The sequence below is a fragment of the Natator depressus genome, chromosome 2, assembly GCF_965152275.1.
Source record: "Natator depressus isolate rNatDep1 chromosome 2, rNatDep2.hap1, whole genome shotgun sequence".
Taxonomy (NCBI): Eukaryota; Metazoa; Chordata; order Testudines; family Cheloniidae; genus Natator; species Natator depressus.
In genome coordinates, this window is record NC_134235.1 from 258,149,611 (window position 1) to 258,162,740 (window position 13,130).

General features: G+C 48.2%; 1 protein-coding gene across 1 annotated transcript; it reads left to right on the forward strand.

Annotated features, from left to right (window-relative positions):
- Nucleotides 1-10,357: 10,357 nt before the first annotated feature.
- LOC141981822 (myb/SANT-like DNA-binding domain-containing protein 2) lies at nucleotides 10,358-12,740 on the forward strand. Its single transcript, XM_074943453.1, has 2 exons — nucleotides 10,358-11,307; nucleotides 12,273-12,740. Exons 1-2 carry the CDS (start codon nucleotides 10,725-10,727, stop codon nucleotides 12,515-12,517), a joined length of 828 nt encoding a protein of 275 aa, XP_074799554.1. The 5' UTR covers nucleotides 10,358-10,724; the 3' UTR covers nucleotides 12,518-12,740.
- The last annotated feature ends 390 nt before the right edge of the window (nucleotides 12,741-13,130 follow it).

The window sequence follows — 13,130 nt, forward strand, 5'->3', positions numbered from 1 at the left end:
CCACTAGCCTACATCTCTTTACCCAGGCTGGGAGGCTCGCTCCTGCTTGCTCCAAAATGCTGTGAAGACATCAGTGTTCCCTCTAATTTTTTCCACCCATGTGCGGAATGAATTTTGTTATGTGCACCCATGTGGAGGTGATGTGTGACACACCTCCATACTGGTGCACGTAACAAAATCCATGTGGCAGGGGTGGGGTCGAGGGGTTCGGAGTGTGGGAGGGGGCTCAGGGCTGGGGCAGAGGGTTAGGGTGGAGGTGAGAAGGTGAGGTCTCTGGCTGGTGGGGTGGGCTCTGGGGTGGGGCCGGGGATGAGGAGTTTGGGGTGCAGGATGCCCCTGGGCTACGGCGGGGAGAGAGGACTCCCCCCAGCTCTCTGTTCCTATAGCAGCACCTGGGCTGGGGCGGGGAGAGGCACCTCTCCCTGCCGCGGCAGCTCCGGGGCTGGGGCCATGGGAGAGGGCCGCGGCAGGACCCTGCCGGGTAGCGGGGGTGGGTTGGGGCCGGGGGAGAGGCACATCTCCCACGGCTGCAGCAGGTCCGTAACAGGGCTGGGTTGGGGCTGGGGGAGGGGCGTGTCTCTCCTGGCCACAGAAGGTCCCTGGCTGGGCTGGGTTGGGTCCAGGGCTGAGGGAGAGGAATCTCTCCCTGCCTCAGCCCTGAGCACCTGCGTGTTGCTTATTAGGCTGTTGCTCGGCTGTGTGGCCGCGCAGCTTAGAGGGACCTTAGATAGACATACCCAGTGGGGCCAGATCCTCAGCTGGTTTAACTCAGTGTGGTTCCACTGAAGTCACAGAAGCCAGTTTAGACCAGCTGAGGTCTTGGTCCAAATGATATTAACATATTTTTGCATTATGATCATCATCAACTTGTTAAAACAGCAGGTGAGCCAGGGCTGTTTTCATTCCTACTTAATAAGACCCAAGTGTTCATTTCAGATCAGTGCCTGGATTACACTGAAAGCCACATCCTCAGCCTGATGTAAATCACGATCTCTCTATTGACTTCATTGGAGGTGCTCTGTTTACAACCTCTGAGGATCTGGCCTGAGATTTGTAAGTGCAATATGTTATTAAGCCAAGACAGGACAGGACTAGTACTTGGGAATCTTGGTGTCATAGTTTTGGGTTTATTCCTCTGGGCCACGCTGCAATTTCATATATCTGAAAACAGACGCATTCCATTTGCAGGCTGGGGAGGGGGAGATGTATCAAGGAGATGTACCAAGGAGTATTTACCCAGCTGTAATTATGGTGGTCCACGGTGATCGCTCGGTGCTTTAGGTGCTTGCAAGAGCTCTGCTTTAATCTGTGTCTGGTTCCAACTGGATGAGCATAGTAACCCGAGCGTCACAGCACCCCGCCCAGTCTCAGGGTGAGAAGCTCAGCCCCCAGGACCAGAGCTTCCCTTCCAGGCCAAAACTTAAGAACACTGAAAACAACCTGGTTAACAGACTGCACCACGACGACTCCTTGTGAACCAGCCTCATCACGAAACTTGCTAACGGTCTTTGGTTAGTCTCTGAGGTGCCATGCACTGTCGCGTGGCGCCCCAGAATGTCAGCAGCGCCGTGGTCAGCAGGCGGCAAGTCCGCTGGTTCTGGCTGTGTCCCGTCCCGGGACTCCGTTCTCTCAACCTGAAGCGATCATTGCCTGTGTGAGACCCTCTCAGGGAAAACGGCGGACTCAGGGCCCCTTGTCTCCCTCTCTTCTGGGATTCGAAGTTGGTGTCGCCTCTTTCTGCGTAGTATGTGTCCATCTGGGGATACCTCTTATGACATCCCAGCTGTACGCGACCGTCTTCTCTCATTGCAGAGGCGCACCGCGTCGTTTTCTGAAGGGATGGATGCTCCAAGGTCTCCAGATCTTATTGATTTTTGCTTTGTTTTGTCGGCTCTGTCTCTTTATACGCCTGCAAGTCCCCAGTGACTCTGACATCCGTTTCTAACAGTGCAGGCCTCCTTGTCTCCTGTTGAGCGGAATGCGTCAGCAGGGGTCTTGCAGGTGCCCTTAGAAAAACAGAGCTTATCACCTTCATTTTACTGATGGGTCAAGTGAAGCAGAGGCTGGTTCGGAAATACCCACGGCCCGGCATGGAGTGGAGGACTCTGGAAGAGAACACATAAAATACTAGATCATAGAATCATAGAATATCAGGGTTGGAAGGGACCTCAGGAGGTCATCTAGTCCAACCCCCTGCTCAAAGCAGGACCGATCCCCAATTAAATCATCCCATTTGTCAAGCCTGACCGTAAAAACTTCTAAGGAAGGAGATTCCACCACCTCCCTAGGTAACGCATTCCAGTGCTTCACTACCCTCCTAGTGAAAAAGTTTTTCCTAATATCCAACCTAAATCTCCCCCACTGCAACTTGAGACCATTACTCCTTGTCCTGTCATCCGCTACCACTGAGAATAGTCTAGATCCATCCTCTTTGGAATCACCTTTCAGGTAGTTGAAAGCAGCTATCAAATCCCCCCTCATTCTTCTCTTCTGTAGACTAAACAATCCCAGTTCCCTCAGCCTCTCCTCGTAGATGATGCTCCCATTGTAGAGTTAATCTCCATTCCAATTACCCTGGACCTCTTTCAGCACCAAGCAGATGCTGACATCCCGAGCCGTCTTGCTGCACTCCTCACAGCACCCCCTGCTCAGATTAGCTCTCCGGCAGACCATTAAATGGTGCATTGTCCAAAGAGAGGCTTTTATTTACTTAGCAGCTGAAGGCTGAACAGCTTAAGGCACAATATGAGTGCTGGTGGGAGTTGTCCAGCCGTACCCTTCCCATGGCTCTATTAAGCGGAGTGTTTACCCTGTTGGCTCTTGGTGAGTAAATGGATCTAGGTGCTCCATCCAGTAGCCCTGCAATTTATATAAATGAGAGTTTGAAAGCAGAAACAGAGAATAAAAGCCTGTTGTGTCCTTTGCTACATATGGGCCCGAATCCGTACTCCTTACTCAGGCAAAACTACCTGTTGGTTGCAGGATGAGTGTCTTAGCTTGTCTATCAATCTATCCTCATTGCTGTAGCATCTGAGCTCCCTGCTGTCATGAATACATCTCTCCTGACAAGACCCCTGCGAGGTATTAGTTCCATGTTACAAATGGGGGACTGAGGCACAGAGAGATTAAATGATTTGCTCAAGTTCCCATGGCACATCTGTGGCAGAGCTGGGAATTGAACACCTGTCTCCTTAGTCCCAGTCCAGACGCCAAAATGCTCCCCCCCCCCGGCACGTTACATGTTTCACGTGACTTGTAAGGAATGCAGTATCTTGCCTTGGCTGCCTGCTGGCAGAGGGATCATGGCCTATTTTGCGTGGCTTTTTTCTCAGTAGTGGTCTTGAAGATACTGCCACAAGCAAAATCCTGAGGGCCAGATTGTTCCTGGCACTTACATGGAAGCCTTCAGCGCCTAAGTCTGATCCTCAGAGGAGCATGCCTCTTGTGTCCTGGGGTGAAATCCATGCTGAGGGAGTTGGGGAAAGACAGGAAGGGGGATGGGCCAATGGCCCACCTATCCCTGTGCACCCAAGCATCTCTTGATGTCCCCCAAAGCTTACACCTAGAACTTACACCTGAAGCTCAGGGTGAGTTTCCCTGGCCAGGGGACGTGCATCAGCCACACATACGCAGTGTGGTGCTCCGTCCCTCCTAGTGCCTGGGCCACTGACTGACGTCGATGCATTCACTGCACCTTGGATTGCCAAGCTGGACCTTTTAGCTCAGGCAACCGAGGTTCATGCTTTAGGACTCAGAGGTTCCCAGGTTTGATCCCCACTGCCAACAACCCAACGGCATGGCTTCACATAGGCATGTTGCTAAATCCCACTGTGTGCCACCCCCCCAGGAATTAAGTCAACCATAATGCCTGTGGCATCGGCATCCAGCCGACTCTGATTTTGTTTTCTCGGCACTGCACCTTTACAGGTGTGTCTGGAGAAGTGGCTGCCATTTTGTGCGGCAGAGGTGATGCAGCATACTCGGGCAGCATGTTTCAGAGAAGAAACACAGGGTGCTCCCTCCTGAGGATTTTACTTTGGGTCTTTAACTGGTTTGTTATTTTCTCTTCCCCTAAAATAAAAATTGTTCAGGCCGGAAACGCGTAGCTGCTCTTAGTGAATAGATGAGCCATCCATCTCATGGCAACAGTTACAAAACTTTAGGGATGGTTGAAATGACATTGAAATTTAGAAAGCCATGTATGCTATTATGGTGGGAGTCCACCTGGATCAATGGTGATTTACCCCAGCTGAGGACCCAGTCATGATGTGTATCTGAAACTCATCCTAACCACTTGGGTTGGCTTGAAATATTGGACTGGATACATTTTTTTGCATGATCTCCAATACTTTTTGCTTCTGATTAGGCCAGATTTTCAGCGGTAGCTATGGTGAAAACAAAGAGGATAAACAGTTCAAATTTGGAGTAAAGATTTGGTGGTGGGTCTTATTTTATCCAAAGCAGTCTGCCCATACATAGATAATTTCCAGGCTAACTTTTGGTGAGACTCACTCAAGAGACCACTGAAGCATCCATAACATTGCTGATTTCAGGAAAGATGGACAGAGGCATTTAAAACTAGTCCTGACAAAGCAGTGGAAAATATACCACAGGACAAAACCCTGCTTTGGCTGTGGGCAATGGATTATGTGCCATAGCAGCAGGAGGTCTGTTCTATCATTAATGTCTATGACTCAATGCTATTCTTGGCTGCCCTCCTGTAGGCTGCTAAAGGCTGGCGGAAGTCTTTGTTTACCAAAAATGCAATTGCTTCTCATTTCACAGAGCCTGTTGTCGTGGAGTCCGATGGAATGGGATAAATCTGTTGGCGTTCACACTCCAATTCCTCAGGTCGGATTCTCAAACACAAACCAAAAGCTGGATTTCCTCATTTCCCTCCAGAGAATCAGTTCTTCAGCTGACTGAATCCATCATAAAATTGGAACACAGTCATTGGAATCCGCAATCAGAATGTGGGCTTGTTTAATATTGTGTAACATCTTTGCCATTAATGACCTAACACTTCTAAATTTTTTCAGATTCCTGTGTTATTTTTCTTGTTAGACTATAAATGTGGCTCATATTTTCCTCGTTCTTAGAGATGACTGTATATTTAATGCCCAGATCTCTGAAAGCTAATGGTTGAGGGGTAGAGGCTCATAGTCAACAAATCAGCTAGGCCAGAGCCTCTCCTCCAGGAGACTATAAATCTGTTATGAGCTGGCCTTCTACTTCCTGTGTTCACATCCTGGTTGGTTCACCTGCTAGAGGAAAATTGCAAGCCATGGACTTTCACTTGATGAGCCAGTTGCCCACCGCCTAGTCTGCCAGCTCTTAACTCTCTTGCCAAGATTCAGCGAGGACAAGTACTCACGGCAACATTGCAGCTGAAAAAAAAGATGCATTTGGAATTATAAATCTGATATGATAATGCATTTGATAATGCATTTGGAATTATAAATCTGATATGAGCTGGCCTTCTACTTCTTGTGTTTAAATCCTACTGCTGGTTGCTTCACCTGCTAGAGGAAAATTGCAAGCCATGGACTTTCACTTATATTATCGCCCCCTTTATAAAGGAAGGGGGAAGGAGAAGCTAATTTTTAGACAGGCACATTGTTATTAGTCACAGAATAACCTCAAAAGGTCCCACTGGAAGGTCAGTTTGGCTTATATAAAACAACCAATAACCCAGATATATATACAAAAGTCCTTGATGGAAAGATCAAGATAGCAGGCTCTACCATGAGATTTCTGGGCTTTCTTTCTTCTTTTCAAGAGTAGCCAATCTTGGGGTGTTTCTGCTTCTGAGCAATACTGTAAAACAAAGAATTTAATTAATCATCTGCAATGTTTGAACCCTTACCAGAGGCTGTGTTCATGGTCTCGATGCGCATTGGGATTGGTTCTCATTTTCTGGTTGACTCTTCCCTCATTGTTAAAATATTAATTCACAATGGTCTACCCAACCTAGTGAAATGAACCACTCCAACAAACGTTGACAGCTCCAAAATCTTTCTGCTTCTGAAAAAAGACAGCTTTAAATCAATAAATAATGAGACTGATGAGTACTTATGGGGCTCGATAGATAGATATGGAGATAGACAGACAGACAGTATCTAGCCTTGCTTCTGAATGCCTTAAAGCACAGCAAAAATGCTAACTACATAAAGGCAAAGAGATCTCTTCCATTCCCCACCATAAAAATTCAACTTCCTCTGGGATGGATTATTGGCAACCATTATACATGGCAACAGCAGTTACTGTTAAATCAGATATTAGGTCAGTAAAGATGAATTTCTTATCCAATAAGGGAATCTGAATAGGTTAAATATATATACATGTATGGGAATTTGGTCAGGATAACAGATAAGATGCTGGTACCTTTGCAAAACATGCCATCAGATCTTTACTGACCCTGGATAGGGACCTCAGTGTGGTGTCTCATCTCAAACACAGCACCTCCTGCCTCCGAGCGCCATCTAGTACCAGGCCGTGGGGTATTAGTTCTGCACTGGCTCAAAAGAAAAGTGAGCCACTTCTTGCAATCACCATCATCATTTCTAGCAGCACTCTGGATTGTCATTGGAGGTCTCCCATCCAAGTTCTGGCCAAGCCAAAAGCTGCTTGGCTTGTGAAATAAAACAAGAGCTGAAAAACCACTTCAGGAGTCCTATTTCATTACATAGCTGGCCTCCCATGTTGATACATTGCTATGCAGGGTATTACCAATTTAAGAGACTAATTATTAAAACATAATAAAACCTAACCTCACTTGTAAATATTACCGGCCACAAAAGACCCACAAAGGAGTGTCTGTAATCCCAGCAGGCTCATATGATTTTGTTATGATTCTGTTCCATCATATGATTCATAAACCACAGGGCTACAAAAGATCATCAAGTCTGATATCATGCCTAGCATAGGCTAGAGAACCTCAAGTTATTGATTCCCGCATTGAGTCCAATGACTTTTTCAAAAGAGAGGAAAGTCCTTTTCTCTGTGACATCCTGGCCCATTGTTACATGGCCAGTTTGTGGGTTAGTCCCCTGATTCCAAACCCATCTGTGGGGATCAAAGTGTATTACTATGTGATGGGCTGGCTTTGACTGAATGCAGCGCTATGACTCGTGGGGAAAGAATTGTCATATTTGTGTACATGCTACCCATCTTCCATGCCATGGGTCATGTTCTGCCCTCAGATAAACATACATACAACTCTCATGAAGTCACCGTGTAACTGAAGGCAGAATATGGCCCAGAGTGGGTGGTTTGGTACAGCTACAGTCCCAAATGGGGCCTCAGTCCCAAATGGGAAGTGGCTGTTGGAGAAGTTGTTGTCCGCCATGAAGAACCTGCATAGGGTCTGGAGCCAAAATAAGGCGAAATTATATACAAAAGTACGGATGCATCAGACCTATTACTTCAGATCCGCTTATGTGGATCTTAAGTTGCAGTGGGGGAGGTTTAGGTTGGATATTAGGAAACACTATTTCACTAGGAGAGTGGTGAAGCACTGGAATGTGTTACCTAGGGAGGCGGTGGAATCTCCATCCTTAGAGGTTTTTAAGGCTCAGCTTGACAAAGCCCTGTCTGGGATGGTTTCATTGGGGATTGGTCCTGCTTTGAGCAGGGGGTTGGACTAGATGACCTCCTGAGGTCTCTTCCAACCCTAATCTTCTGTGATTCTATGTGGATCTGAAACATGGACCTTGCTTAAACAAGACATCAGGGGGCTGGCAGCATTTCATATGTGTTGCCTGAGGTGACTATTGGGCATCAGATGTTTTGATTTGATCAGTAATAGGGATGTATTATTGAGAACTGGCCTCGAAAGGACTGAAGTCATCATTGGTCACTGCCAGCTGGCACTTTTTGGTCATATAGCCCAACTGGGAGATAAAGTCTCCATGCATCAAGCCCTGAAGGTCAGACTTGAGGTCAGGAGGGGACACTGCCTGGCCATGCACTGGTGATGGCCACACGGTCGTCCATGGATGCACCAGGTCAGTAATAACCCAGTGGAGCTTTTAGAGGCCTGTAATGAGACTGTGCTATGTGGCCATGGACATTGCTATGGACCGTGGCTGTCTAATCACATTATTGTTGATGTAGTTGAGGAAGAAGCAGTGGTGTCAAGAGGAGCCTTTCGTAGAGGCAAGGAGAAGACTCTGGGTTGTCTCAAAGCTGAAGGCTCAGGCTGCTGGTAGGATATGGCTAGGGCCCGACCAAATTCATGGTGCATTTTGGTCAATTTCACAGTCATGGGATTTTAAAAATCGTAAATTTCATGATTTCAGCTATTTAAATCTGAAATTGCACGGTGTTGTAACTGGAGGGGTCCTGACCCAAAAGAGGGTTGTTGGGGGGCGGGAGGGGGGTCACAAGGTTATCATAGGAGGGTCTCGGTATTGCCACCCTGACTTCTGCGCTGCTGCTGGCGGGGCGCCGCCTTCAGAGCTGGGCACCCGGCCCACAGTTGCTGCTCTCCAGCCACCCCGCTCTGAAGTCAGTGTAGAAGTAAGGGTGGCAATACCATGACCCCCTCTAAAATAACCTTGCGACCCCCCACACAAACCCCTTTGGGGTCAGGACCTGCAATTTGAGAAACGCTGGTTTCCCCCCGTGAAATCTGGTCTTTTTTGTACTTTTACCCTATGCTGTCCAGATTTCATGGGGGGAGACCAGATTTCATGGTCTGTGACACATTTTTCACAGCCGTGAATTTGGTAGGGACCTAGATATGAATTTGGTAGGGACCTAGATAGACCTTAGATTCATGCAGATCAGAGGATTCATGAATCTGGAGACCAGCCTCTTCTGCCATCATATTTTACCCTTCTGCTGGTGATTGCAAGTGATATTTAAAAAGTTTTTATAAATGCCTGTCTCTCCTTCCCCTTTGGGCCTGATTCTGATGCACTTTCTCAGGCTGAGTAGGACCCCCTGCTAAGACCAGGACCTACTTGTGCCAGATTCTTTACATACACTGCAGTAAAGACACTCCCTGCCAGGAAGCACTCACAGCTGAAATAGACAAGGCATCCAAAGTAAGAGGGGAAACAGAGGGTACGTCTATACAGGAAAAATCCTCCCCGTGGCAGCGAGTGTCTGAGCCTGGGATTCGGGATCACAGGGCTCGTGCTATGGGGCTAAAAAGTAGCAGTGTAGATGTCTGGACTCGGGCTGGAGCCCAGGCTCTGAGACCTAGAGCAAGGAAATCTGCCCTGCTATTTTTAGACCCATAAGCCCAAGCTGGTTGACTTGGGCTCTGTGACTCGCTGCTGCGTGGTTTCTTTGCAGTGTAGACGTACCCGAAAGTAGGGATTGACCTGCTGAATGTCATTGAGCTGAGCTAGAATCCTATGGCTTAGCTACTGGACCCCCTGCCTCTGTGACACCCATGAGACTGCTTGAGTAAGGTGCTACTCAACATAATGCTGGCAGAATCTGGCCTTTTCAGAACCACAGGTTGTTTCATGCGTTTTATGAATTACCATGAAATCACGCCCACATGTGACGTAAATAAGTCAGCCACCAGCTTTCCTTGAGAACATTTTGCATTCTTTTCCTTTTAGAAAAATAAGTAAAATCCCTTCCACTCTTTAGCTTTTCAGATCTTCTTCGCATCTGCGCAACATGCTTCGGGTGGCACATGACCAGGATTCATCACCGATGTGGTCCATTGGTTGGATCATTAGCTTCCCCGGCCCGGGCTGGGTACTGACGGGGAGTGCGACGTGAACGCTGATCCATGGCCCCTGCCTTTCAGATCTAAAAGCTTCGAAGGTGGAGATAAGGAGTAAAAATTCTGCTCTCTCTCTCTCTCTTTCTCTCTCTCTAAATAACCCCACACAACTAACTAACTAAAATCAACCAAAAATCCACCATGGTCCACTAGGCGGGAGCTAAGAAAACTTCAGTGATTTGATTTATTTGGCACCAGCAGCAAAGATAAACGCAGTTAGGTTTATGTTTGTTTTCTTGGATCTGTTTCTATGGTATTAAGTCAAATTGCCATTCGCTACCAGTTGGCTGCTTCAGTTATTTCCAGTCGCTGGAGCTTATTAGTGGCCCTGCTGTAACATTAAAGCAAAAGAAGTCTATTCCAAGCCCTCCTTTGGAGGAAGAAAGAGGAATGATGTTTAGTTAGCTGTACTTAGACAGTCTTTAAGAGGATACTCTGCATGAGGAGGTGATCGGTTGTGCTGTGAGTTAGACTAGCAAGTGGGTTCATGACATCCAGGATGGGGTTCACAATAGGGTCCTGTTGTGTTCTGAAAGCACAGTCCTAAAATACTGCAGGAGGGATACTAGGAGCATGGGATCTGTCTGTCGGTAGAGGAAGCGAGAGGAAACGGCTGCTTAGCCCTGGTCTACACTAGGACTTTAGGTCGAATTTAGCAGCATTAAATCGATGTAAACCTGCACCCGTCCACACGATGAAGCCCTTTATTTCGACTTAAAGGGCTCTTAAAATCGATTTCCTTACTCCACCCCTGACAAGTGGATTAGCGCTTAAATCGGCCTTGCCGGGTCGAATTTGGGGTACTGTGGACACAATTCGACGGTATTGGCCTCCGGGAGCTATCCCAGAGTGCTCCATTTTGACCGCTCTGGACAGCACTCTCAACTCAGATGCACTGGCCAGGTAGACAGGAAAAGAACCGCGAACTTTTGAATCTCATTTCCTGTTTGGCCAGCGTGGCAAGCTGCAGGTGACCATGCAGAGCTCATCAGCAGAGGTGACCATGATGGAGTCTCAGAATCGCAAAAGAGCTCCAGCATGGACCGAACGGGAGGTACGGGATCTGATCGCTGTATGGGGAGAGGAATCCGTGCTATCAGAACTCCGTTCCAGTTTTCGAAATGCCAAAACCTTTGTCAAGATCTCCCAGGGCATGAAGGACAGAGGCCATAACAGGGACCCGAAGCAGTGCCGCGTGAAACTGAAGGAGCTGAGGCAAGCCACCCAGAAAACCAAAGAGGCGAACGGCCGCTCCGGGTCAGAGCCCCAAACATGCCGCTTCTATGATGAGCTGCATGCCATTTTAGGGGGTTCAGCCACCACTACCCCAGCCGTGTTGTTTGACTCCTTCAATGGAGATGGAGGCAATACGGAAGCAGGTTTTGGGGACAAAGAAGATGATGATGATGACGAGGTTGTAGATAGCTCACAGCAAGCAAGCGGAGAAACCGGTTTTCCCAACAGCCAGGAACTGTTTCTCACCCTGGACCTGGAGCCAGTACCCCCTGAACCCACCCAAGGCTGCCTCCTGGACCCAGCAGGCGGAGAAGGGACCTCCGGTGAGTGTACCTTTTAAAATACTATACATGATTTAAAAGCAAGCATGTGTGTGGCGGTTCAATGACAAGACAGAACACAGCTTTTAGCAAGCAAGCAGGCTGGTCTCTGCTAACGGGCTTCTGCCTGTCAGCTTTCCACCTTCCCCTTTATTCTCTCTCTCTCCCCCCACGCATTACATTCTCCAACAGATAAAAGGAATACATTGGCTTTGTTTGACATTCTTATTTACCAATTTCTATCTACCGCATTCCTTGCTCTCGGGCCTTGAGCCCAGTCCTGGGAGGCTTCCCACGGTTCATATCATCTTGGCGAGATTCCAAGGTTGATGCCCTTGAAAGGAGCTGTGTGTGCACTACTCCTACACAACACTCCGGGTGTGCCCTGAATGTTGCCAAGCGCATAAACCTTTATGAATCCTACACATGTGAAAGGATTACTTTGCCCTGGCATTCGCGGCTCTCCTGGATATACTCCCAAAGCCTTTGCAAAAGGTTTCTGGGGAGGGCAGACTTATTGCGTCCTTCATGGTAGGACACTTTACCACTCCAGGCCAGTAACACGTACTCGGGAATCATTGTACAACAAAGCATTGCAGTGTATGTTTGCTGGCGTTCAAGCAACATCCGTTCCTTATCTCTCTGTGTTATCCTCAGGAGAGTGATATCATTCATGGTCAGCTGGTTGAAATAGGGTGCTTTTCTTCAGGGGACACTCAGAGGAGCCCATTCCTGCTGGGCTGTTTGCCTGCGGCTGAACAGAAATGTTCCCCGCTGTTAGCCACAGGGAGGGGGGAGGGTTGAGGGGGTAGCCACGCGGTGGGGGGAGGCAAAATGCGACCTTGTAACGAAAGCACATGTGCTATGTATGTAATGTTAACAGCAAGGTTTACCCTGAAAGAGTGTAGCCAGTGTTTTATAAAATGTGTCTTTTTAAATACCGCTGTCCCTTTTCTTTTCTCCACCAGCTGCATGTGTTTCAATGATCACAGGATCTTCTCCTTCCCAGAGGCTAGTGAAGATTAGAAAGAAAAAAAAACGCACTCGAGATGAAATGTTCTCCGAGCTCATGCTGTCCTCCCACACTGACAGAGCACAGACGAATGCGTGGAGGCAAATAATGTCAGACTGCAGGAAAGCACAAAATGACCAGGAGGAGAGGTGGCGGGCTGAAGAGAGTAAGTGGTGGGCTGAAGAGAGTAAGTGGCGGTAAGTGGTGGGCTGAAGAGAGTAAGTGGCGGGCTGAAGAGAGGGCTGAAGCTCGAATGTGGCGGCAGCGTGATGAGAGGAGGCAGGATTCAATGCTGAGGCTGCTGGAGGACCAAACCAGTATGCTCCAGTGTATGGTTGAGCTGCAGCAAAGGCAGCTGGAGCACAGACCGCCGCTACAGCCCCTGTGTAACCAACTGCCCTCCTCCCCAAGTTCCATAGCCTCCACACCCAGACGCCCAAGAACGCGGTGGGGGGGCCACCGGCCAACCAGCCACTCCACCACAGAGGATTGCCCAAAAAAAAGAAGGCTGTCATTCAATAAATTTTAAAGTTGTAAACTTTTAAAGTGCTGTGTGGCATTTTCCTTCCCTCCTCCACCACCCCTCCTGGGCTACCTTGGTAGTCGTCCCCCTATTTGTGTGATGAATGAATAAAGAATGCATGAATGTGAAGCAACAACGACTTTATTGCCTCTGCAAGCGGTGATCAAAGGGAGGAGGGGAGGGTGGTTAGCTTACAAGGAAGTAGAGTGAACCAAGGGACGGGGGGTTTCATCAAGGAGAAACAAACAGAACTTTCACACCGTAGCCTGGCCAGTCATGAAACTGGTTTTC